Source organism: Poecile atricapillus, chromosome 1 (assembly GCF_030490865.1).
Source record: "Poecile atricapillus isolate bPoeAtr1 chromosome 1, bPoeAtr1.hap1, whole genome shotgun sequence".
NCBI lineage: Eukaryota > Metazoa > Chordata > Aves > Passeriformes > Paridae > Poecile > Poecile atricapillus.
Genome location: NC_081249.1, coordinates 4,671,050 through 4,697,826, shown reverse-complemented (window position 1 = coordinate 4,697,826; position 26,777 = coordinate 4,671,050). Strand labels below are relative to the sequence as shown.

The window sequence follows — 26,777 nt, the reverse complement described above, 5'->3', positions numbered from 1 at the left end:
GTCCTTTTCCAGCCTTCCTAAATTTCATCAAGAAAAAGCTCAGAGCATAGGAAGCCAGTCCTCTAAGCGTTTAAATGTGAATTTTATTTAGTCCTAGCCCTTTTGAAAGCATGTAAATAATTGAAATTCCCTCAGATGAGCTCTTTCCATGTCCTGCCATGAGCTCTTACTCCTTTCTTGCTTGGTGTTTGTTGAATTAATTCTCAAATCATTGTGGAGGCAGAAGGTGCACAATTCACTTTTTGGTTAAACTTAACTGCCAGCTAAATGCAAGCTGAATTTTGTCTTGCTTAACTTTCACCATCTTCCCAGTGAAACAGGGGTTTGAGTGACAATGTATCATTAGAGGAATAAAGTTGTGAGCTCTTCCAGAAATGTTCAGCACCCTGGTTCTCCAAATCCCTTCATTTTAAGCAGAGCTCTGTGAGAGCAGGACACGCTCTCCAGGCTGATCCACTGAGAGCTGAATCCCAAGTAAAAGCAAGGAGCAGCTCAGGATGATATCCAGGAGACAGAGGCCAGGTAGAGGTGTATTGCTGAGCCACAGAGGTGACCCATGGGCTTGTCTCTACACACAGCTATTTCTTATTTCTGATTTATTTCTACAAAGATGTTCTCATTCAGAGTAAGCCGTTGTTTAGTTTAATCCGGAGTAAATTAAGCAGGAAGAAATCCGTGTGGAATAAAGCCTTGAGAGCAGGTTTCATGTCCTGTGCCTTTTGAAGGTAATTAAATGTCTCTGTAGATTCTTTTTGAAATGGAGCTTTGCAAAGAACTGCTATTACCCTGGCTTTAAAACACATTGTCCTCTATCTATTGCCCAACCTGCCAGATTAAATGACACACACTGGCTGCCTAGAACAATCACCTCGAGTCTGATACTCAGTGTAACAAACAAAGGCCAGCTTTATTAACCTTCAGACTTGTGATAGGGGTGAAGGTTGTGATGCAGGTCGGAACAGCCTCTTCACCAGTCCTGTTACACACCAAAGGCTGCAGGCTCTTTAATTCCGACTGCAGCATCTCAGTAACAGGGTGAGGCCCCAAATCCCTTGGTCTGAGCCACGGCTGGACATGAGCCCAGAGGTGCCCAGGTGGCCAAGAAGGCCAGTGGCACCTGGCCTGTGTCAGGAATGGTGTGACCTGCAGGGCAGAGATTGTCCCTCAGGCACTGCTGGGGCCACTCCTCCAATCCTGTGTCCAGTTTTGGGCTCCTAAATTCAGGAAAGGCATTGAGGTGTGTCCAGGGCAGAGCAAAGGAGATGGTGAAGGATCCAGTCAGTCCAGTGATGGATGGCTGAGGGAGCTGAGGGGGTTTAGTCTGGAGAAAAGGAGGCTCAGGGGGAACCTTCTCACTCTTTACAATTCCCTGACAACAGGGGACAGCCAGGGAAGGTCCGGCTCTGCTCCTAGGGAACAAGGGGCAGGATGAGAGGCCACAGCCTCAAGCTGCACCAGGGGAGGTTTAGCTCGGAATCAGGAAGAATTTCTACCCTGAAAGGGTGGTCAGGCATTAGGACAACAACCCAGGGAGGAGCTGGAGTCCCCATCCCTGGAGGTGCTCAAGAAACTGGATATGGCACTTGGTGCTATGGTTTAGCTGACAAGGTGGAGATTGGCCAGAGGTTGGACTTGATGATCTTGGATGTTTTTTCCGAACAAAACAATTCTGGGAGTCCTGTGGTCTTTGCAATTAGATCCACAAAAGGATCCAGGCACTGAAATCTCATCAAAGCTTCTAATCCCACGGGCAACTAAAGCCCAGAGATGTCTGAGCTCTCGGCAATAGCTTCCCAGAGCCTAAAAGCTGTTGCTTCAGAGCGTGTCTGGGCAGAGTGCAGCCTGGGGCAGGCTGGCCGGAGTGCCGCACACCAGGCTGGGATGCACAGGGACAGAGGGACAGGGACAGGGGGACAGGGACCCGCTGCCCTCCCTGGGCAGGGGGAGGAAGAAAAGGCAGGAATGAGGTGGCTGGCGCTTCCCTCTCCCGTATTTAACACTTCAGCCTTATTTAATATCCTTTTTGTCACAACTTATTTGTCCCAGCTCAGCAGCGTGCGCGGCGCTCCCCTCCCGCCCCATCGCTGTGCCCGGCGAGCTCCGGACAGCCAGAACGCTGGAGCTACCCCGCTCCTGTGTGCCGGGACATCCAAGGGAGCTGTGCAAAAAAAAACCCAGTGCAAACCCACCCCCTGGGCCGTCCCAGGAAGTGACGAGGCGGCGGTGCCCCCGGCACACCTGAGTCACTCACCTGGGCGGGCGGGGCGCAGCGCTGCGCTCCGCGGAGCCGGGCGCGGTCCGGGCACGGCAGCGGCGATGGCGAGGGACGGCGGCTCCCCCTGGGCCATGGGGCTGCTGAAAACCTTCGAGGAGAGCGAGTTCAGCAGCTGGGAGAAAATCGGCTCGGGGGGGTTCGGGCAGGTGTACAAGGTGCGGCACCTCCACTGGAAAACCTGGCTCGCCATCAAGTGTTCGCCCAGCCTGCATGTGGATGAGAAGTAAGGGGGGGACGGAGGGAATGGGGGACAACGGGGGGGGACGAGGGGCTCTTCCCGCAGAGGTTCCCCGAGCGCAGCCCTGCCCGTCTCACAGCCAGCAGCAGCAGATCCCGGGAAATATCCCCAATGTCTCTCCTGTTCCCTCGGAGCCCTGCGGAAGGCGTTCCTGCCCTGCCCAGGCTGTGCCGGCTTGCACGGGCCCGCTGCGGGCGCCGAGCGCCCCGGGATGGGCTGGGAAGGGCAGGAGGAGTGGGAATGTCTGGGATGCAGGGGCTTGGGAAGAGCCAGGCCTGCAGCTCTCAGGGGCAGGATTTGTGTGGTGTGCTGGCAGCCTGCTCGGGCTGGCGGGTGTCAGGGTCTTTAGGGAGCTGGAATGTTCCTAAAGGACATTTCTGCTGGGAAATGTGTCCGGCTCCAGTGCAGGGCCAGCGCTTCTCCGTGTGTCTGTGCTCGGGACGAGTCCCTGGAGGTGGATTGTTCTGCAGGTAAAGGTGCCCCGCGGTGGGGCTCCCCTGCCCTCTGCCACTCCTTGTGGTCCTTGCTGAGGACGATGGGCTCTGCTGCTCTCACGCTGTGTGTGATCGCAGAACCACAGATGGATTTGGGGTTGGAAAAGACCTTGAAGCTCATCTCGTTCTGGCCCCCCGCCACGACCAGGTTGCTCCAAACCCCATCCAGCCTGGCCGGGAGCACGTCCAGGGGTGGGAGCTGTGAGTGCAGGTCTCCTTTCCGAGGAGAGGAGGGCTGTCAGATCACCTTCAGGAGCATCCCTGTGCTGTGGGGACAGCGGTGGCTTCCAGCAGCAGAGGGAGGTGAATATTCCCAAATCGTGTTCCTGGAGCTTTCCCCAGCTCAGCTTGATCTCTGGGATCGCTAGCAGAGCTCACAAGCCGATTCTGCAGTTTTTGAGACGTGGATTGGCTCAGTCACAAAAGGTTTCCTGTTGGTGCCTTTCCTGCAGAAGGAGGGAGATAAGCTAGCCCAAGACTGAAAACGTTTGTAAACCCATCTTCTGCAGGATTTCTGGGGTAGTTGAGCATCTTTTCCAGCATCTAAATTGCTGACTTTGCAGTAGGCATGGCGTATAGAGCGGAATAAATGAAATTAAATGTTCTTTGGAGAGGGAGCGTTTACTGTTATGCATAGGGTAACTGTGCTGTCTGTGAATAAAATGGAAAAGAGCTGTAAATTGCAGATTGTATTTTTATTGTGCTAATCTTCAAGCCCCCTACTATTAAAACCTCAAAGAAGGTTTCGGGTTTGATGCTTATTGATCAAAATAGTACCATGGCCGATTAATTTTGAAGTTAAGATTAAAAACATGTCTTAAAAATAAGCTAGAAGTTTTCATTTGCAGTGTACAGCTAGAAATTTACTCCAAAAGTTGATTTTCACTCTGAGACAAAGGATGCTGTCACCTATTTTAATATGAACAATTACTTTTGAGATTTGCTATCAGATCTCTGTATTAATATATACCATGTGCAGTAGAGAGCCACCTGTCCCTCCGTGGCTGAGGTGTGCAAATACTGGAAGACCATACAAACATGCAGCTCAGTAAGGAAAAAATGCCTTGAGAATTTGGGAACTTTGAGACCACAGGGCTCCTGCAGCTTCTGATTTATTTTAATAAACCATTCCTTCAAACTCTAATTTATTTTACTGCAGAATCTGTGCTTCAGATGCTTGAGGAGAGCATTGATAAGAAATTGGAGTGTCCTTGGCCTTTGAAAGAGCTACAAAATAAATGTAAACTGATTTTTATTTATTTATTTTTTTAATATTTCTCCTTTGGTTCTTGGGCTGCTCTATCCAACCCCTTTCAGGAGATGGTTATGCTGAGACTTTTCACCCAAAACTTTTCTAATAAACTTGTACTATTCAAATGGTGGGGTGGGGGGCACAGACAGAATCAAACACAGCCTCTTTAGCTGGCAGGTTGCAACAAGCCTGTGTAATTAGATTGTTAATCCAGGAGATTAACTTGACTAGCTGTTTCTTGGAACCCTATGAAGAGTTAGAAGAATTGCCAGTGGAATCAGAAACATTAACTGAAAAGCACGGAGGCTTTTTCTGATGTATTTATTTGGTACCACATGAAAACGCTGTTTGTAATGGTTTGCTGGTGGTAATGCTCTGTGTAGTCGCTCTTACCGTGTTTCTGCAGACAGTGAGAGATTTGGAGTAATTCCCTCGGCAATTATCACATCACAGAGCCAAGTGGCCTCAAGCAGAAGAAAAACTGAATGTAGAGCCAGAAGTGTATTTTACCTTTCAGCCCAAGCCCTCAGACAATCCAGCCAAATTCCATTCCTAACACCTTATTTGCTCCCACATCCCTGAGATCTCGATTCTCACATGGGACTCGGGATGAGGAGGAGGTTCCACGTAAATCTGAACAAAACGAGTGTGACCCAGGAAGGTGGAGGAGCCTCTTCCCCAGGACTTGCAGTGGAGAGGCTCAAGTCTCTTCCCTTTACCCGTGTGGGCCAGAATGGAAGTGTGGTGTGGGGAAAAACAGGGGCAAGCTCGGAGAGAGAGAATCCTTTGTTGATTTCATCTGCTGAACGCAAACGCGCTGACTGTAAGGTGTAACATTTCCTGGAGAGGGATCTTTACTGGAGCTGTTGGCCATGGGGGTGACTGCAGGGTGTGGAGGTGCAAAAAAATTCTTGATTAAGGGGGAAAAAAACCCCAAGCAAAGCCCTACCTATATCTCCTTCTGCACATCTTGGATTTAGGAATGGAGCAGGACTTTGAAACTGAGGAGGTTTTGGAAATGCCTCGCTGTTAGTGGATGCTGCGTTTATTTAGGTGGTGAAGGTGAATGAATGTGTCTTCTGTGTAGGGAGAACCTAAGAGTCACCTTGTGCTCCTTAAAGAGTAGGAGAGAGCCTGGCTGTCCTATAATTCTGTTAGCAGGGCTGACATCTGTTAACCTGAAAAAAAGGGATTTTCTTCCTTCCCCCCTGCAACATACTCTGACCATGCAGTGTTTTTTCTTGTTTTCTCATATTCACATTCTTCTCTGAGAGTCAGCAGTGTGGAAATTGTTAAATGTGTACCCTGCAGAGCAGAGGCCACTGTGTGCTTATAAAACTTCTGCCATGATGCAGATGAGAAGAGTTCCTGAGGACATTCAGGGCTGGTGTAATTTGGTGGACCCCCACCTGCACCACCAGCAGTTTGTGAAGAGGTAACTAAAATTCCTGACTGCAGAGCAGGGCTGGATCTCCCCTGGGCTGGGAGAAGCCTGGCTGCTCTGTGTCTGGAGGTGGCTCACACAAATGGCCTCATTACAAATTTTGAGCTTCTCTGGAGCAACTTCTTGAGTTTCTTTTAACTTGAGCAACTTTTAACTGCTCTGTCTCAGACTCCATTAGGGAAATGTGGTGGCAGTGGTGGGGGAATATAAAACTGCAAGGACTGCCTGCTGAGTCTAAGGTTGTAGTTTTACAGCAGTGTTATCTCTAGGGCACAAAGATTGGATCCATGCAAATGCAGGCACAGCTGCAATTCCTGCTGTTCTTGTGGCAGGGTTTGTGGGACAAGGGCTGGGCCCTGGGGACTGGGGCAGTGGGCAAGAGCAAGGTCCAGGAGAATCCAAGGAATGCAGCCCTATCTGTCTGACTTTGAGTGGAAGCAGACAGCTCTCTGGAGGTCTCCAATCCATGCAATATTTCTAGCTGCTTTGAAAAAGATTGATCTGTACTGACTCCTCTGACAGAGATGCTCTTTGGCACTGGACCAGTGCTGGAGCTCTTGATGTGTGGGCCCCCGTCTTCTGGTTTTATTTACAGGAGAAAGTGTGTGCATCCCATCATTTACATGACCTCAGCTGTCCTGTGTATAAGCTTTTTTTTTTCCCCTTTTTTCCCTTTTTATTATTTTTTTCTTTTCTTTTTTTTCTTTTTCCTTTTCCTTTTTTTTCCTTTTTTCTTTTTCATTTTTCTTTTTTCTTTTTCCTTTTTTCTTTTTCTTTTTTCTCTTTTCTTTTTCCTTTTCCTTTTTCCTTTTTTTCTTTCTTCTTTATCCTTTTTTTTTCCTTTTTCCTTCTTCCTTTTCCTTTTCTCCCTTTCTCCCCCTTGTTTGTCCATTTTTCTTTTTCCCCTTCTTTTTTCACCCCATTTTCCCTCCTCCTTTATTTTTCCCTCTGCTTTCTCTTCCCCCCATTTTTCTCCATTTCCCTCCTTTCCCTCCCTTCTCCCTTCTATTTTCCCTTTTATTCTTTTTCCTTTATTACGACAAAGTTATGATGCACTACTGGAGGGAGAGGGGAGCAGAGCCTTGGCGCCTAGAGAAGATAACTCCTTAATCGAGTGGGTATTAAACAAAAAACCATTACAACAGGGGCTAGAGCTGCTGCTCCCGACTGAAAAGCGCCACCAGGAGCTTTGCTTTCCCTTTCCTTTGGATGGTTCAGAGTAACTCCCCAGCAGCGGAGCGGTCCAGCATCCCCCAGCCGCATCCTTTGATGCGCTGCCTGTGAACTTGGCGGCTGCAGCCCCGCAGCAGCCAAACCCCGATGGGTTTTACAAACCCATTAGCACTCGTGTGCTGGGGCCGTGGGGCTCCGAGCTTCGGGAGAGGGGAGGGAGACACTTTTATCCCTGCCTGCCGGAGGAGATCTTGCTTTAACGAGCTGTTTGTGTTAATGCCATTAATGCCGGTGCGCTCCGGCACTCGGCTAATGACTGCTTTGGCTCTCTTCAGTCCTTTTGTCTTCTCGCCTTTTCTGTTTTCAGAAGGTGACAGGGGCCCTTTTGAAAGTTCTTTGAAAGCCGACGAGCCTCGCCGGCCGTCCCTGGCCTCTGGCTGGTTCAGTTTTGAATGCTCTGGGTATGGGAAAGTGCTAAGGGTGGTAATTGTCGCATGGGGGTTTATTTAAACAGGCAGATTAGATAGAGGGCACTCGCCTGTTATTCTGTTAATTCACTCAATTGACTGGATCTGGTCCAAGCAGAAAGGGAGCTTTTTTTCCCCCCTCCCTTTCTTTTTTAAATTATTCTAATGAAACAGAAAATTCTGCTCCTTTAGAAAACGCCCCATTTCCAGCAGCCAATCTGTGCTTGTGGCGATGCTCTCTCAGGCTGTTGCTAGCCTGAGAACCCCATCCCGAGGAGTCTTAGTGGTTCTTGCTTTGCCTGGGAGGGCTCAGACGGGTGTTTTACATCCCTGACTCCGCCGAGGCCCGGTGAATTATGCTGGCTATGCGTGTGGCTTGGGGGCAAGGAGTTGCTTGTGTTATTCATAGGCGCTCCCTTCCAGCGTGCCAAAGAGCAAACTGGATACTTGTCTGCAAAGGCAATTATTTCACAAGAAAGTTGCTGTAGGGAGCAGCCGGAGCCAACATGGTTAATAGAAAAGATTTCCCTTATCTTTTTTATTTCTCTCTCGGCGCGTACGTCCCTCTTGAGATGATTTTTTTTCCGCCCGATCTTGCCTCTGCAATGGGTCTGCTGGGAAATGTTCCCTGCAGCAGGTTATTGCAGGCTGCCAGAGCAGCTGAGCAGCAGAAACATCCCCAGCCTTGGGGAGTGTCCTGCTGCCGAGCCTGAGGGCCGAATGACAGCTCCCAAAATCCTCCAAATGAGCTCCCAAAATCTGAGGGTCCCTCACAGGCTGCACTTCAGCTTCTCCCAGGTCATCCAGACATTGGGGGACACTTGGGAAGACTTGGCCGTGTGCAGGCTGGACTTGGTGTTTTCTCTTTTGAAAAGTGGACAGTGCTTCTAGCTGGCTTTGGATTTGAAATTTTAAACCCAAAACAGTTAGATTGATGGCTTTGGATTTGAAATTTTAAACCCAAACCAGTTAGATTGAGCTGAGGTTCTGCCATGAGGCTCCCACAGTGGGAGCTGGCATCACTCGGTGGTGGCACAGAGCACAAACTTTGTCCTTTTACTTCAGGTACTGTTGTCCATTAGGTAGTGGGCACATCTTTGGGTGCATTGCAGGAGCTGTTGTGTAATAAGAGAGGGTCTGCTCAGGAAATATTACCTGTCTGACCTCCCTGTGCCCTCTTTTGTCAATCTATGGCAGCAATAGCGATGTGTCAGTGCCCATGGCCCAAAGCTGCTCTGGGCAGGGTTCATAATCACTAATAACACAGTTTTTAGGGTCTTTCAGCCATCAAGTGTGGCTCCTCTGTGGGCACAGCCAGCCTGGGCTGTTTCTCCTCTCCAGCCTGATGCCTTGGAGCTGCTGCAGAAGGCTGTGAGTGAGGTGCACAAGAAAGGCACAGCAATTAAGGGTCTTGACCTGGGAGGCTGCAGCTTGGACTGAGTAACACTTAACCCTGTGCAGGGTCAGGCTGAAGTGACCTGTAAACAACCCGGGGTGCTCATTACAGCTGCCAGGCCCGGGCCTGTTACATCACTGAAAACGCTGTGCTCCGAGTTCTCGGCACCTGCTGGAGCTCAGGGAGCGCAGTTTTGGACTTGTCTGATCTGTATTTTTTGGGGAGGCTTTTGTTGTGTCTCCCTGGTTACAGCAGGCAGTTTGCTGCCCTCAGTGGTGTCTCCAAGGATTCCTCTCCCAAGGTTTGGGTCTGTTTATGCTCAGGATGCAGCAGCAGGGCTGTGAAGCCAGTGCCTGGCTTCTCTTCCGATTAACACAGCCCTTATGACTCACAAAAACTTAATGACTTCAGCCCAAGGAGTTCCAGCAGTGGTAAAGCTGGGCTCTATGTGTCTCATCCTTCTGAACAGCACAGCACAACCACCAAAGCAGGGAGATGGGCTTTGCACCTGGGATATTCACACTGTGGAAGTGTAGGGCTCACCTGTGGTCCTGCAGCTGGGAGCTGCCTGCTGCTGAAAGCATGAAACCTGTGAAAAACGAGGTTCACGTAATTTTTATAGAATTTAAAAGTTTAATAAAAAAGACAATTAGGAGAAAAAAATACAGTAAAGTGTACAGATACGGCCGGGTGTCTCTGCATTCAGCCAAGAGAGCACACCTTACTAACAAAGGATTGTCTCTTAAAAACAGAATCCTGCTACATATCCATAAATTCTCATACATATTCATACATTCTTCTTAGGATCTTTGGGGTTCTTCTGTTTAGTTTTCTCTTGCCCCCTTCCCAATAGATCAATCTTCTTGGCGTTATTGAGATTTACATTCTCTGATACCAGAAATGCAATAAATTCCTCCCCCAGAGTTCTGGTCACTGCTGTCTTCATCTGGATAAGATAGTTTACAAATGCAGGAGTTCTCTAGCTATTTTTTTTTTCTCAGTCTTTGAGTTATACAAACAAAAGCAGTTTTTATTTTAATACTATGCCATAGCCTTAGATATATGTATTATACTACTATTTCTAAATTTCATCAATAACAGAAATAAAGCAAACTATATTAATACAACAAAATTTCTCATTCTTATACACATAACATTCATTTTAATATTTGTGGAAAGCCAACAATATAAAATGTATCTATAACAAAACCCCAAATCAGTAAATATGGCAATCCACCTGGAGTGCAGGCTGGTGAGATGGCAGCTTGGGTCAGCCAGGGGATGGGCACGAAAGGTGGTGTTCAGTTTTGTAAGAAATGTTTTGTGCGTGTTTGGCTTGAGGAGAAACAGCTGCTCCATCCCTCACCTCCCATTCTCTCCCACCCAGGGAGCGCATGGAGTTACTGGAAGAAGCCAGGAAGATGGAAATGGCCAAGTTTCGCTACATCCTTCCTGTCTATGGCATCTGCAGAGAGCCGGTGGGTTTGGTGATGGAATACATGGAAACGGGGTCCCTGGAAAAGCTCCTGGCGTCCGAGCCCCTGCCCTGGGAACTGCGCTTCCGCATCATCCACGAGACAGCGGTGGGGATGAACTTCCTGCACTGCATGTCCCCCCCGCTGCTCCACCTGGACCTCAAACCTGCAAACATCCTGCTGGATGCCCACTACCACGTCAAGGTACGCACTTGTGAAAAACGAAGCTCACTCCTGTAAAATTTTAAAATGGTTTAATAAAGACAATAAGAGACATAAAGTAAAGCAAAGAGTTATGGCCGGGTGCCTTGGCGCGCTGCCAAGAGCACACCTGGTATCTCAGGAACACTCTTTTTATCCCCCCCTGCTGTGAGGGGTTAATGCATATTCAAAGCGTGTCCCCTCCCTGGTTCTGCCTTCTTAGATCATGCTTTTGCACAACTTAATTTTCTGCTGGTCAGCACTATTTTTGCTGGTCATCATTATTCTTGCTGATGAGCATTATTTTGGAGTTTGGTTTCCTTTCTCTTGCAAATGGTCACTGTTGATAAGAGTCCGCCCCAACATCCCTCCTCTGAGGGTATCTGGGCTTCATATCTTTCGCTGATAACAGTTTGGACTCTATTGTTCTCCTGATAACAGCTTGGGCCCCACTGTCTTTGCCCTCTGGGATTTCCTTGCCTTGTACCTAGGAAATTCTTTTAAGCTTAAGACTTGTTAGTAAGAAAAAAGTTCATACATAGCTAAAAAGTATTTAACATATAAGATTCATCTGTGAAAGCCAATATCACAATACAAATTTATAACACACTGGATGCTCGGTGCCAGGGAGCCACCTTTGGATCTTCCCCCGTGGCTCCTGCCAGGTGCAAAAAGCCTGAGAGAAACCAGCAGCGTTCCTTTAGAATTAGAGAAATGCCCACTGACCTAACCCCTCCGATTCCCAACTTAAAATCCACCCAAAAAGAGCCCTTAAAAAAATCCACCTGGTTTATGCACCATTTTAGTACATAAATAGAGGTATGGCTAGATAACTCCTGAAATTTTAGAAGGTTGTAGCGAATTCTGCTTCTGAGACCTAATGGGCCCTGCTACAAATTTCCCTGCAGCAGGGTCATGAGAACAGGGAGAGAAAAGTAGTGTGAACCTCTACATCATCTTTGCCACTTCCACAGTTGCCATGGTTGTCTTGTTCTAGGTCTTGGCACCCCTAAATGCACAGGTCCCATTTATGGCTGGAGTCTGGAGAAGCCTTCCCAGAGGAAGCTCATTTCCATTTGCTCAGAGCATGTACAGGGATGAAGAATCTCTGTCCTGACTGTTCATACATACCAGAGGTCACTGAAAGGAATTTCTTTTGTGGCTGTCACAGCATGAAATTATTTTTGTTATCCATTTCAAGAGTAAACTTGGCAAACTTGTTAGCCTTCTCTGCTGGAGGTTCTGTGGTCAGCTGGACCAAAGAGGTTGTGCTTGCTTTCTCAACTTTCTTTTTCAGCACAGAGACTGAAATACAGGTTTTTTCCCTGGTTTTTTTTTTTTTTTTTTTTTTTAGTGTTTGATTATTATTTTTAGCAGTGCCATAATCCATCTGCTCCCTGTTTTCCTGGCCCCCTCACCAATCAAGTGCCTTTGATCTTGCCTGTATCGTTCTAAAAATGAAGTTTTCATTAAATAAAGACAGATTTCCTGATGTCATGAGAGGGTTGGAGCCATAAGAGGTGTGTGCCACCAATGCAATCACACTTGTGATGGTCTCAGCTCTTTTACTAGGCCTCTTAGTGACTTATTTCTTAGAAGGATTTTGTTTCTGAAGTAGGAGGCATCTAGAGCTGGTCATGCTATTATGACCAGAACATCAGGATTTGAACTGTTGAAAGCCTGTTCTCACACAATGGTGCTGAGAGACCTTTGCTAAGTATTTATTTACTTAAAAGTTCATGCTTGCTTGCATAACTTCTTAAATTCCTGATTCTTGACTCATCCATGAGCCCAGATAGCAAGGCTGTGTTTTTTCTCACTGTTTCAGGAGTGCCTGATGTTCTGCCTGCTGCACACAGCCTATATCTGGGCAGTGATGTAACACAAAGGGGCAAAGTGCAAAATGTACAAAAATAAAAAAATAGTCGCTGGTGAGGTCATTGCTGACATCCCTGAACTGTTGGCTTCTCTATGAAACACATCAAGGTCTTGAGAAACTTCTCAAGGAAAGCTTGAGAACTTCTGTGGAGTTCAGAAAGGAATGGTCTAATCCAAAACTTTTCCAGCCAGCAGTCTCTTACATCCACAGGCATCTTGGAAAGCCCTCCAAGAAGCAAAGCAGGCACAGGAACCTATATGCAAAATAAGAGATGAACATATTCTGTGAGGCGCCTTCACTTTGAAAATGTGGCCCCAAACCTTCTTTTTGTGTGATGTGAAATTTATAATTAAATTTCAGACCCTGCAGCTCGGTTTAATGTGCATTTTCTCGCTGGAAGGCTAATGGAGCTGCTGATTGAAGTGTTTTTAAATGTCAGCATTAATTTAGTATGTGACCTGTCCCTAATAGAGTCCTAAGGTGAGTGAAGAGATGTTGCAAACTGCAAAAGAAGAGTTTGGAGGTAGGGAGGACTTTTACAAACTGTTTGCCCTTGAGCCAGGAAACAGTCAGTCTTCCAGTGGAGAGCATTAGAAATGCTGCTGTGCCATCCTGCAGTTAAATGCAAACACACCCTGCTCCTTTTATGAGCACGGTGCTCACTGTAAAGCCCTGAGTGAGGCTGGTGACTCAGGCAGTGCTGCTGTGCAGAACTTATCATCAAGTGGGTGCCTCCATATCATAAAGCCTGGGCATTACATAAGTGTGTGCTGGATTGGGAGGATAATTAGGAGGATGGGATTAGTCTGAGCACAGATATAGATAGATATTAATTTTACCAAAGGCACACTGGGGGATTCCCTGGTGATTTTAAATATTTGTGTGTAATATGTACAGTGCAAGGTAAAGCTTTGCTGTTTTTTGGAAGGTGGATGCATCCATCCTCCATTGTGAGTTGGTGGTGGGAGCTCCCTTCCCTGCCATGTCCTGTTCCATCTTGTTTGCTTTTCTTGGCAGGATTATTCCATACCTAGACAGGGTTTGCTAGCAGGGATCAACCTGCTTTTCTTCCTTCCTTCATGTCAACATTTTACTTCTCTTTATGCCACCAAGATCCTCCCTTGCCCCTTTCTCCAGATTTCCTTTTGATATTTACATGCTGACTGACATCTATTTCTCTGCTCAACTGGACCACATCTTTTTGAGCTCATTCTTCAGCTCTCCTGCCCTGCACACACGTTCTGGATGTGTCCCCAGAGCTACTGTGATGTGGCAATGGCTGGCACAGGGAAGCAATGCCACATTCCAGCGCTGCCCTCGTGGGTTTGCTCCTTCCCTGCTGCGATGTGATCTCTCTGCAGGGCCCTTGGTAGGAGAATAAACACCCCACCACGTGCAGAGATCTCATGCCCAACTTGCTGCCAGCTACCGTGCCCTCATGATCTCTGTTGCTGCTTCACAGGTTTCCTATCTTCCAAAATCTCATGGTCAAGTGTGTTACTTTTTGTTCAGGGGTTTAAAATTAAGCCAACCTGCAATTTAATAGTTTTGGGCAGAAACATTATTTTTAAATTCTTGTTTCTCTCACTGTCCAGCTTGGGTTTTTTGTAGCTCCTCATCTTGTCATACATATGTTTGTACACATACATGTATATATGTGTGGGTTCATGCACACACAGAGACAAGCCTGACCAGTTGTTTTTCATCTCCTAGATTTTGGTTTTAAAGAACTTGAAGCAGAATGAGCTGCTCTCAGCTGTGCACTGCTTTAAGCTCTCTGTAGTTGCTTTTGTCCCCTCTCCAGTTCTCTGGTTTAAACCAGTGTGAAGTTTGCTGCTGTGTTGTACTGTACTGATGGTCTTACCATTGAAGTGGTCTTCACTTTTATTTGCTTCAGCTGCAAAATTTCTCAGCATGGAGTTGGATGCAGCCCAGTCAGATAGCAAATTTAATTATCAGAAAGCTTCTCCATGTAGGTTGTTAACTGGACATCCAAGCAATACGCACAGGCCAGGTTGGTAAAGAGCAGTTCTATCATTTTATTGGACAGACACTTTTTTATCAGCTGCAGTTGCTCTCCTGTTATTAGAGATGAGGAGAGCCTTTGTTTTGTGTGTCCCTTCTGCTTGTTTCCTACCCTTCCTGATCAAAGTTTCCATGCAGGGCTCTTGTTGCATGGCTCCTTAATCCCAACCAACAAATCTGGTTTGCACCTTGATCAATTCTTTGATTGATCTAATTATGGTGGCAGAGGGGAGGGAACAAAACCATCCCTGTTACAGTAATGCAGATTCATGATGGATTAAAATGGATATTTAGCTTTGGTTTGTGATGCTTCTGAAAAGAGGATTACAAATGTCCCACCTGAAACGGGTTTGGAGGAGTTAAAAGTTTCAGAGCAGGTTGGAAAAGGATGGAAATGCAGTCTATTTCAGAAAGGTTTCTTTTAGAAGCTTACTGAAGTGCATTCATTAAAAATCCTGTTCATAAAGACACAGGTTTGAAGTGCACCTTGTGTTGGTATTTGGAATTAATTTTTAGTCTTAATTTTTAGTAGTCCAAATCAGTGATCTGTGTAAATTTCTTTAAAATTTCAGATATTTCTTAAGAACAAAAATGTAAGCCTTTTTTCCCCTACTCCAAGAAAAAACAAACAAAGGAAGCGTCCCGCACCACCAGACACTTGAACACCCCACAGACAAATGTGGAGGCATTCTCAATATCCAAGTGCAGATACTTTGTACAAATACTGGATATTCTAGCAGAGATTAAAAATTAATCCAGTGGATTTGATGCAGAAAATCTCTTGGTGAGCTCTGTCCCTGAATCTATTGCAGTGGGTTCTTGAGTTTTGCTTTCAGAAAAATGACAAAGCATCAGGAGCTAAGTGCAGAGCTCAGGATATCAGGAGGTGAGAGCAGAGTTCAGGGCAGTCTGTCAGGAATCATCAGTAAAAAAAGGCACTTTCCAAGCACTCATTTTGTTCCTGGGAGCTAGATCCCTGCAGTGCTTGGGAATAGCTGGCTGTAGTAGTTTTGTAGTTATGCGAGCCTTTCTTCTAGTAAAAAAATAAAAAAAAAAAAAAAAAATCCAAAAAAAAAAAAAAATTCCAAAAAAAAAAAAATCCAAAATAAAAAAAAAATCCAAAATACAAAAAAAAATTCCAAAAATAATTTCTTAAAGCATCTAAAACTTTGCAAGTGAGTGTTCTTTGTACGAACTAAAACGGAAAAATCCACAAATGGCAGAAGCAGAGAAAAGCTGGAGTGCGTGAGTTAAAAAACTGAACTAAAAAAAAAAAAAAATAAAAAAAAATAATCAGAAATCTTCAGATCTTGGAATCCTTCAGTAAGGATTCAGTAAGGATCCTTCCTTGCTGGAAGTGGGCAGGAGAACACGTGCAGCTCCTGTCCCTGCTCGGTGCTCACGTGTTGGTTCTCATGCAGCGCTTGAAGGAGCAGAGCTGCCCGAACATGAAGCATCCCACCACCGCCTGCGTGGGCTTTGGCCAAGGCTCCTTTCTCTTCCTCCCACCTCCCCACCGCGGGTTTTGCATGGAGCAGTCTGTCGCCTCCGTGTCTCCCCTGCTGCTGCCACGGCTGCTTTTGAAGGGACCCACCTGAGATCACTGATGTGAGGAGCCAGGCTGCGGATTCCCTTGGAATTCAGGGGCAGGGCTGCAGGGACCAGCAAGGATCTGCAGGAAGGGGTGGGGAAGGGTTCTCCACTTCCACTGCCTTCCCCAGCAAGGGTGCTGCAGAACGAGGTGCCTGGCAAGCAATTTAAAGGCAAAACAGGCAAGTTAAATGGCTGTCTTCCACCCACTGCGCAGTTCCCACTGGTGTTTAAAGAACCTGCATGACTAAATACACCATGCAGCGTGGAAAATTCACCCTAGAGCAACTAATAAAAGCCACAAAAAGCTGTCTGCAGAACCTCACTATTTTGTTACAGCCTGCAAGATAACAATTCCTCAATTTCCACTGCTTTCTCCTTCTGGAACAGAATTTGATATGATCGAAGCCCTGCTCTACAGGTGATCTTTTATTAATTGACACAACGCCCAGTCCTTCACACTAGGTAGGGACAGTTCCACAAGGTGAAGTTCTTGCTAGCCCAGGGAGGGTGTATACCATGTACCTTAGCTGTTTTTTTGTTTGTAGGGTGGCTTTTTCTGTCTGGAGTGCTCAGCTCTGCCTTAGCCCCCAGCCTTAGATTCACACACCGTAGCTGGTGGCTCCAAACACAGGAGTGTCACCCTGCCGTCTGCATTTCATCTTTATTTCTTAACTCACACAGTAGGAAACACAGCATTGTTTAGACAAAGAGGGAGGTGTGTGGCTTTAATTATGGCTGGATTTCTTGAGGTGCACACAAGCCTCTGCTTCACGTTCATCAAAGGGGAGCAGCGCTTCACCACGTCGGATCCGTTCAGACTTGCAGCGTTCGGTTCATTTCTAAGCTGACACCACAGCCTGGTGTCATGCTGGGGTTGTGCTTTTGTTCTCCTCTGGAGCACCAGGTGCCCCAGACTCATGCAGCATTTCCTGAGGTGGTCGATTTGAATCTTCCCAGGGTGTGTTGACAGGGGTTTCCTATTTGCTGCTTTCCTGGGCTCCAGTGCTTGGCTTGCTGAGGAGTCCAGCAATCCCTCTCTTGAGAGTGTAGCTCTACAAGGATGAGTAACTATTCCTCCAGAGAACTTTGCTTTTTCCCTTTTCTCCCCTCTTTCTTAATTTTTTTTTAAAATCCTGTGTGTGGTTTTTTTGTTCTCAAGTCATTCCCACATTACCCTGCAGATTAAAGAGGGACAACAGGTTGGACATACCTGTGTTCTAGGGTGCAGGATTTCTCCTGCTTCTCAGAATGCCTCTGCTGAGCTCTTTGTCCATGGGAGAAGTTCTTGCTGAAGCTGTGTGGGTTGCTTTGTTTGTTTTATGGCAAAAGGAGATTCCTTGCATGGCTGTGTAACCTGCCTGTTCTCCAGGAGGCTGAAGCTGGCAGCAGTTTTCTCCCTTTCCAGTAATGGACACATGTTACAACTAGTTTTGTGGTATGTTTAGAGAGAAACTTCTCAAAGTGTACAGTAAAAAAAAAAAAAAAAAGCTTTTTTTAATTATGCTTGTTGTTTTGAGGGAAAACTTTCTCAAAGGAGAAGCTGTGAAGATCAAAAAGGGAATGAGTCATTGAAAAACCTGAGTATTTATTAGATAAAAAGAATGTATAAGTTAGGGGGAGGGGGAATCTTATCTGACATGTAGACAAAAATCAGTGTGCTCAGTGGTCCAAAAAGACTTGACTTTTCTTGACATTTCCACTTGGCATAATAGACATTTTTGTCCAGTGGGAAATTAAGTAAGACAAAGGAAATTCCTGGCCTATCTGTTTGCTCGATGATTGGTATGCCTTTGAGAGCAAATGAATGCATATTTGCTTGACACTTCAAATTAAAGTGGAGGTGTGTCCTTTTCATAAACTTGCTGTCACTTGTTGTGCTCATTTCAGCTGGGCTCACTGCGTCACTGCACCAACTTGCTGGATCTCCTGGCTGCCAAAAAGAGTTCCCTGTGTGGGATTTTGGAGTGTGTGTGCTTCCATTTGGGTTTTTGGAGCACTCCATGGCTCTGCTGTTTGGCTTGGTCAGTGAAGAGTGATATTTGAAAGAGTGATTCTCCAGAGTTCATTGGAGAGCAGGACGTTTAAACACATGGTACAGTGTGAGGTTATGTAGGGAAAGGGGTTGGCAGAGCCAATAATTACATTAAAGTAGTTTGCAGTAGCTAAATTCGACTGGTTTAAATTACAATAAATTGTCTTGACTGTTTGTTGTGTTTGCTGTGTAATGGGCTGGCATGTTGTTGCTTGCAAAAACTGCTTGCCTTTATTTTTTTTTTTCCCTTCTTCTTTAACTTAAGAAAAACCCACTGAAACATTATGCTTCCAGAGATGTTTTACTGCCTTAGTGTTTCTGAACAGCACTTCACTGTATTTTTTGGGTCACCCTGTTGCATCTGTTGCTCTTTGCAGAAAATATTTTGTGAACACCTTGAAAGTCTGATGGTACCATGCACTTTTCTCACCTTCTTCCTCCTCCTTTTTTTTTTTTCCCCCCCAGATTTCTGACTTTGGGCTTGCAAAGTGCAATGGCTTGTCCCATTCCCATGACATCAGCATGGATGGCTTGTGTGGCACCATTGCCTATCTTCCTCCAGAACGCATCAAGGAGAAAAACAGGTGTTTTGACACCAAACATGACGTGTACAGGTCAGTGAACTATGAAAACACTTAAATGCTATTTTAGTAACCCTGTATAATGAGCCCTTTTTAATTTTTTTTAAGCATGAAACCCCTAAATATAATTTGAGGCTCATCTTGAAATGTGTCACATTTGCTTTGAGTTTTGCAAAGTCTTTGTAGGGTAGAGGCCTGTTAAAAACTGCAGGTGATCCTGGGTCTTGAAATTATTTGTTAGCAACTGGCAATGGGAGGCACTCTGCCCACCTTTAATTTCCCTTCTAATGGTACATCCTGACCTACTTTTCCAGTCTGTGATAAAATTCTGAGTTATGTTCAGTGGATTTCATCACAAGGTCTTTGGCTCTTCTTTCATGGCAAGATTATTAGGAAAAGGAAATCACAGCTTTAGATTTAAAAGATATCTCTTATTCTAAATTAAATGGATTTCTTTAAAGTCATCTTGCAGTGTAGAAGCATTAAATTAAATCCACTGTAATGCTTTCTCTGATTTTGTCAGGGTGGATGTGGAGTGGTTGGTAAATGCTACCAAGGACTTGGCAGCCTCCAGCAAGTCCCTCTGTCTGCTGCTTCAGGTTCCTCCCTGCCAAAGCTAGACTTTGAAATCATGACTTTTGTTGCATCTCTGTGTGTGTGTTCATCAGCTGAATTAGATACAAAAGTGGAGGGACAAGAAAAACAAATTATACTCCTCCAAGTTTTTCAGTTTTGTTTAAAAAAAAAACCTATAATTTTTTTTTACCTTTTTAATTTTTATTTTTTTTTGGTAGCTTTTCCATTGTGGTTTGGGGAGTTCTTACACAGAAGAAGCCTTTTGCAGGTAAGTTGTGCGTTATCTTGAATTTTTTTTTCTTTTTCCCATTACTAAGCACACTTCTTGTCCCACTAGCCCCAGCTTTTTGTGCAATTACCTCCAAATTCTAACAGTCTTGTGTGGTAGACACTTTTAAGCTCTCAAATTCTGAACAGAAGCTTAAATCCTCCTTTGTCCTACGTCATGAAAACAGAACCTGTGTTGCTGCAGGGGCCCTTGTCTGCACATTTTTGTTTCTGCTGGAGTTTGCTGCACAGCTTCAGATCAGAGTGTGGCAAAGCCAACTTGGCAGGCAGTTTTTCTGCTGTTTTTCCTCTGTAGAGAGGTTCTGCAGTTTGCTTGTAGATTGTGGGCATAGATTTGTTCTTTTTTTTAAAAAAAAGCAATAAAAAAAACCCCAGAAAAAAGAAAATCTGTCTGTGAGAATAAGCCCTGTTCCACCCTGCAGTGGATGCACCGCTCAACAGGCAGCTATTTATTCTTTATGACTTTCCTGTGTCTGTGAGTGGCCTGTGTGGGGCAAACACGTCCCAACAAGTTCCAGTCTACTGCTCATTCTTCTCCCAGTGATGGATTCCGTTTAGCCCAGTGGTTGATTTACAGTCAGGAGCTGCCTTCCTGCACCTCTTGATTTGTGTTCTTCCTTCACCTTTATCAACAGTTCCGGTGCCTGGTCCAAATAAAACCTAAGGTTCTGTTTTCTTACAGCAGCTATGGGAATCCAAAGTGAAGTAGCAAAGAACTGTTTGAGGGTTTTTTTTTTTTTCCTTTTGTTCTTTATCTTTAATAGGTAGAAAAAGAACACAATCACCTGCTGAAAATTGTTTTTAAGTGATACATTGGAAGCAGGTGTTACTGCATTAAAAATACCTTGTTGGAGAAGACAACCAACAAGTTTTTTGCCTATTGATAAGAAAACTAGAAAAAATGTGTAAAAACAAATTTTCCAGCCTAATGGACTCTTAATGCTCTTGGAAAAAAAGAGAAGTGATTTCTTTTGCCGGGACATCTAAAGTTGTGTGCTTTTGCTTTACAGAGGAAAACAACATTTTACATATTATGGTAAAAGTAGTTAAAGGCCACCGCCCAGAGCTGCCTGCTGTTTCCAAATCCAGACCTCATTCATGTAATAACTTGATCAAACTGATGCAAAAATGTTGGCAAGATGATCCTGGTGAACGGCCAACATTTCAAGGTAAGATTTCCTCGTAACTTGGCTGCCCATTTATTCTTCTATGAGTCACATTATTGCTCAGGACTCTGCTAATCCTTGGGGTAAACGCTGAGAAGCTCTGTGACAGAATAAATAGAGCACATTGTGTGGTGGAGACAATGATACAGGCCACTTACTCATTTGTGGAGGAAGGGATTATCTGAGGACATGTCTGACCATGATGATGTTATGTAAACACGCCAGGAATAAGCCTTGTACTGAACCAGTCAGTCCATTTAGCCAGAAATTATATTTATTTCTGATAGTGTGTGTCAGGACATAGGCCAGGCTGGAGTTGCTGTGGTTTGCAGTGCACCAAAGCGTGGAAGGAACTGGCTCTTGAAATTTGTATTGTTATATGTTGAGAAAGTGAATTTTCTTGTAATGAAATAGTTTGTACAGTCACTTCTGTGCCAGTAAAAGGTCTGAACTTGTCCAAAGCACCTGTTATGAATTCAGGTGTTGTGGTAGTTTGGCACTAGCAAGTGCTGTCACCAGGTAGCTTCATTTAGGATTAATGGGAGAGATTAGCATCTTCCCTCTCCTCCTTCTCCTGCTCAAACAAGGAATGAGGACTGAAGAGGTGAGGGATTCCATCTTTTAAAAAAAACCATCTGAATCTGCCAGCAGTGCAGTGGTTCCCATTTCACAGCCCTGCAGTGTGGCCCCTGTATAACACCATGGGTGCGAGTGAAAATGAATTGTTTGGGCAGCCCTGTGTATTACCCTTGGCTTGGCTGCACACTTGTGCCCACTGAGGGGGTGCTGGATGGAATGGTCAGGACTGGAGTCCTTCTCCCTCAGTATCTCAGAGATTTTAAGTTCTATTGATAGAGAAAGGCAGCAGGGTATCTCAGAAACTCTCCTGAAAAAAACAAGCACTAAAAATTTCTCTTGTTTTCTTTAAAGAAATCACTTCAGAAACAGAGGCCCTTTGTGAAAAACCAGAAGATGAAACAAAAGAGATGGTCACCCAGGACCTGGACACCAAGAATGCCCCAGAGCAGCAGCCTGAGGTATTTTCTCTTTCACTTCTTGTTCAAACTTGCAGGGTTTTGGGAGGAACAGGCTTCTTTATGACCTGGAAGGTTCCAAGCAACCTTTTCTTTGCTGCTTTTGAGTACCACCTTGTCTGATGGAAGTGGGTCTTGGTGAAGGACTGGAATGCACAAATGACAGCAGGGACATGGATCAGCTCAGGAAAACCTCAGGGCAGATCCAAATGCAAAGTGCATCTTACTCTGTGGAGGGGGATAGCAGGACAGTTAGGAAATAAAGGCTGGAGCTGTGTGGGTGTGACTGATCTTAAAAACCATCGTAGACAGAAGGGCCACGTGGCTTTAGTGGTTCTGTGAGTACTGATGGAAGCTGCCCTCCTGCTTCTGAAAAAGTTCAGTGACCTCATTCATAGGTTTCATTTAATACAAATAGTGTTTAAAAGCTACCTGCAAAGTAACAAATTCATGTTTCTTCTGTAGGGCCTCCTGCTCAGTTTTGTTTGCTGACCTTTCTAAAATGCTTGTGTGCTTCTCTTGAAGGGGATTTGTGCACTATCCCAGAAGAAACAGGAGCCTGCTCTGCCATCAGTTAAGGATTACAGTCTCTCAGAGTTGTTGTCCCAGTTGGATTCAGGGATTTCACAGACTATGGAAGGCCCTGAGGATCTCAGCCGCAGCTCTTCGGAGTCCAAACTTGCCTCCAGTGACAAGCGGCTCTCAGGAGTTTCATCTGTAGATTCAGCTTTTTCATCCAGAGGATCCCTTTCCCTTTCCTTTGAAAGGGAGAGTTCAGGTAATGGTCACGTTTTCCTTTGTAGCTGTTTGGACTGGGGCATGGGAGTCAATGGGCTGGAGAGTAGAATAACATTCTGGAAATTACTGTTAGCCTTGCTTTCTCTTGCTGTCAGCACTACAAATTTATTTACTGGAGGTAGTTATTTAAAAGGAAAAAATACAAATAGAAAAATTACGTGGTTCCCAAACATGATCTAATGAGAAATAATAAATCTCATTTACTTTTGTAAAGGAGTAAACTCCCATTAAAGCAATTACAGAATCAGTCATGTAGAGTTTGGTTGGAAGGGAGGTCACTACTAGTCCAGCATCCTGCTTGACATGGGATTAAAGCCAGTGCCCAGTCAGGTCAGCTGAGTCTGTGGCTTGCACAGTTAAACTAAGCCTAAACCTGAGCACCTTAGTTTTTAAGAGGACTCAAGCCACATTCTCAGCAGCCCCTGGGACCATTGTGATAAAGACCCCCTCACTTTTCAGTCCAGTGCTGCAAACCCCAGACATCTGTTTTCCAGTCAGGTAAACAAATGGTTAGTGCAGGGAGACCAACCACAACATCCTTTGGTCTTCGTGCCACAAGAAATAGAGTCAGTGGGGGTCCAGATCGGACTTGAAAATGTTCTGGGACTCCTGTGGGGCAAGGGGAGTGGATTGTACAGCAGGCAGCTCATTGTTGAAACCATGATCAGGTAAGGTTTGATGGGCATCAGAACTGTGATGCTGTCTTTTCCACAGAATCTTAGAACAGTTTGGGTTGGAGTGGACCTTTAATGAGCAGGGACATCTTCAACTAGATCAAGGTGAATGTTTTCAGGGATGAGGCATCCATCACCTCTCTGGGCAACCTGTTCCAGTGTTTCACCACACTCATGGTAAAATTTTTCTTCTATCTATCCATTTAGATATTGGTACTACCGACATACAGAAGAGGAAGCTGACGGAGGCAATTTTATCCGGGGATACCAGCAAGCTGATGAAGATCCTCCAGCCTCAAGATGTTGATATTGTTTTAGATGGGAACTCCAGTCTTCTGCACTTGGCTGTTGAAGCAGGTCAAGAAGAATGTGTCAAATGGCTCCTGCTGTACAATGCTAACCCTAACCTCACCAACAAGAAAGGGTCCACCCCTCTTCACATAGCCATCGAGAAGAAGTTTAAAAGCATCGTGGAGCTGATTATGGCCAGGAAAATCAACATCAATGCCAAAGATGAGGACCAGTGGACTGCTCTTCACTTTGCTGCCCAAAACGGGGATGATTTCAGCACTAAAATGCTGCTTGACAAGAACGCGTCCTTAAACGAGGTGGATTTTGAGGGCAGAGCCCCCATCCACATAGCCTGCCAGTACGGCCAGGAGAACATCGTGCGCATCCTGCTGAGAAGAGGCGTCAACGTGAACATCAAGGGGAAGGACGACTGGGTGCCCCTTCACTACGCCGCCTGGCAAGGCCACCTCCCCATCGTGAAGCTGCTGGCCAAGCAGCGCGGCGCCGACGTCAACGTGCAGACCGTGGACGGAAGGACCTCGCTCCACCTGGCCGCCCAGCGGGGTCACTACCGCGTCGCTCGCCTCCTCATCGACCTGGAGTCGGACGTCAACGTCCGCAACGGGCTCCTGCAGACTGCCCTCCACATCGCCGCTGAAACCGGCCACACGAGCACCTCCAGGCTGCTCCTCAAGCACGGGGCAGACATGGAGGCCACCACGGCAGAGGGATACACGGCCCTGCACTTGGCATCCCGCAGCGGCCACTTAGCCACAACAAAGCTGCTGATGGATGAAAGGGCCAGCGTTCTAGCCAGAGGGCCTTTAAATAGGACAGCGTTGCACCTTGCCGCGGAAAACGGGCACTCTGAAGTAGTAGAAGAACTTGTCAGTGCAGAAAATATCAATATTTCTGACAGCGAGGGGTTCACGGCTCTTCACCTGGCTGCGCGAGGGGGGCATGCGAAAGCAGTGGAGGTTCTCCTGAAGCACGGGGCTCACACTGACATGCCGAGACCCAAGTGTCAGACCCTGCTCCCGCCTGCTCAGCAGAGCAGGAACAGCTCATTTACCGTGTTGTTAAGTGACACTTAAGCAAAAGGTGCCGAGTGGTGCGTTTTTAACCTGGTGTGAGGAGGCTGCTGGCGCTCAGGGCTTTCTCCAGCTGTGCAGGGATGCGCTCACCAGCACTGGCAGCTGGTGGACTGAGGTGTTTGAGTGTGACTAAGGCCAAGAGCTGGAGTCTGCCATGGTCTGTGTCATTCATTCTGTGCCTGCCCACCCTGCCTGGATGCAGACATTCCCCTCCCAAGGACGTTGTGAGAGAAGGATGCGACTCACCTGTTCCCCCTGCTTTTTTTTTTTTTTCCCCTATGTGCCAAACTAATTTAAGAACTAACATTGTGCTTTTTTTATTTTCCTCAAAACAAAAAGAAAAAAAAAGATGGCATAGATTTGTGGTTTATTGCAGCGATCTATATTTTGGGCTGAAAGCCTCCGGTGTAGAATAAGCACAACAGCAGTCTGCTTGAAATTAATGCAGAAGTTGAGGAAAGGGCTATTTAAGGTACAGTTAATCAGGTTTCTGTTACATTTTTTAATGGAGACATTGATTACAGATTTCTATGTACTCAAAGTTTATAAGGCAGACTTAATAACAAGGCAGGATTCCAAAAAAAAAAAAAAAAAGCAGAAGTAAAAGCTTAACACTGCTGTCTTCATGTACAGTACTACCTTGTATGTATCCTGAAATCAGTAAACTGGACTAAGTGCTTAGTGGTTTGTCTTAAATGAGCAAGTCAAGAGCTGAAATTCATACTGGACTGGAATTGGATGGTCTGTTCTAACACCAATTGTTGTAGCAATTTGCAAAACACTGTTTGGAGGGGCTGATGACTGGAACGGATATACTGTGTATATAGGATTTCTATCTGTTGTATGCTTTTTTTCTACTGAAGAAAATAGATTGCTTAGAGTGGGTATGTTTTAATACACCTTTTAATTTCACTCTTTTTGAAGTACAAATGTGGCCTGTTAATAATAAAAAAATGTGTTCCACAACTTGTCTGTATTTTCGAGTCGATAAAGCAACTGAAAACCCATTGACCAACAACAGCAGAACACAACTATCATGTGTTAGAAGGGACCTTAAAGACCCCCTGACCTGGGCAGGGACACCTTCCACTAGATCAGGTTGCTCAGAGCTCCAGCTAGCCTTGTCTTGAATGATGTTGAATCCCAAACTGTTGACATGTAAGGCTGCCCTCAGTTTTACATTCCCTACGGCTTTACAGAAAGTCAGGAGCTTGAAGGAATGGGAGGTGTTTGTTATTTACAGAAAAAAATTGTAGAATAAAGCCTCACATAACCAAACCTTTAGGTGTGTAACACATTGATGTACAGCTGGGATGGTTTCTTCTTATGCTGTAGATGTTTGTGAAGAATTAAATGGTATTAAAAAGTAGACGGTGAAGCCATGCTCCTGCCACTACATGGAGTTTACAAAGCAATGCCACTCCTCGCAGAGCATGGCAGTCCCAGCAAGCTCCTAAAGGTGCTGACAGTGAAACTTCTCATTCAGCAAACAAAACTGTCATTTTCCTACTGCCTCCTTCCACTTCTTTGGAGACCAATAAGGTGGCCATGTTTCATTAAGCTGCACTTAATCACTGTCTCAATATAGCAAATTCAACCACAGACCACTTGGTCTCTCAAGCTTAAATGCTTGGCTTAGCCTAGCACACACCATTCCTTTCTATTTCACAGTCTCCTGAGCAGTGAGATTAAAGATACTTAAATTCCAGCACTTGCCTGAAGTGTAAAAGAGCTGTAAGACCAGGTAACAGCAGTCTTGCACCTCCTAATAAAGGTGGTTCACACCAGCAAGACAAGGGGAAAGTACACTTATAAAATGCTTTTAAAACAGCTCAAACACTGCTTCGCCAGTACATTCCTTCAGTGCCTAATAATAATAGTACATTAGCGTCTAATTAAACATGAGGCCACACTCATGAGTCCTTATTTCCATGCTGTCTTTCACAATAACAGGCACCAGCGATGCATTACAGAGAAGGCAACACAGCTGGCACTAGAGAAAAAAAACAACAAAGGATTGCAATGACATGCTGCCAGGATTGGAGTGGGTATTTTTGCCTGTGGACTAGCCTGCCTTGGGGGCAGGAGGGGTGAGTGGGGGTGCTAAATTGGCAATAATACAGCAATTAGGAAGTACTGTTTTGTAAAGGTCTCCTACAGGTGACTTTTCTAGTTGTATGTACACTCCTCTGACTTAGCTGAAGTCTCTGGCTCTGACCTAAAGCTTTTAGGCATTTCTTTGTCTCTTCCCAAAGTCTGGGGTGTGTTCTTTAAAAAAAAACCCTGCAGGCTTGGGAGGTGGGTTTGAGGTTGTGTGTGATACAAAGGGCT

General features: G+C 45.6%; 1 protein-coding gene across 1 annotated transcript; it reads left to right on the top strand.

The window, feature by feature from the left end:
* The first annotated feature begins 1,896 nt into the window (after positions 1 to 1,896).
* On the top strand, positions 1,897 to 25,430 carry RIPK4 (receptor interacting serine/threonine kinase 4). Its single transcript, XM_058828919.1, has 8 exons — positions 1,897 to 2,498; positions 10,127 to 10,418; positions 18,410 to 18,558; positions 19,320 to 19,369; positions 20,400 to 20,558; positions 21,486 to 21,592; positions 22,115 to 22,367; positions 23,269 to 25,430. Exons 1-8 carry the CDS (start codon positions 1,963 to 1,965, stop codon positions 24,444 to 24,446), a joined length of 2,724 nt encoding a protein of 907 aa, XP_058684902.1. The 5' UTR covers positions 1,897 to 1,962; the 3' UTR covers positions 24,447 to 25,430.
* The last annotated feature ends 1,347 nt before the right edge of the window (positions 25,431 to 26,777 follow it).

Bases quoted from the DNA above. Each gene is read 5' to 3' on its own strand.
- RIPK4 (XM_058828919.1), top strand. From the start codon at position 1,963: ATGAGGTGGCTGGCGCTTCCCTCTCCCGTATTTAACACTTCAGCCTTA. The intron at 20,559-21,485 runs GTAAGATTTCCT...TTTTCTTTAAAG, and splicing joins TGAACGGCCAACATTTCAAG to AAATCACTTCAGAAACAGAG. The intron at 21,593-22,114 runs GTATTTTCTCTT...CTTCTCTTGAAG, and splicing joins CCCCAGAGCAGCAGCCTGAG to GGGATTTGTGCACTATCCCA.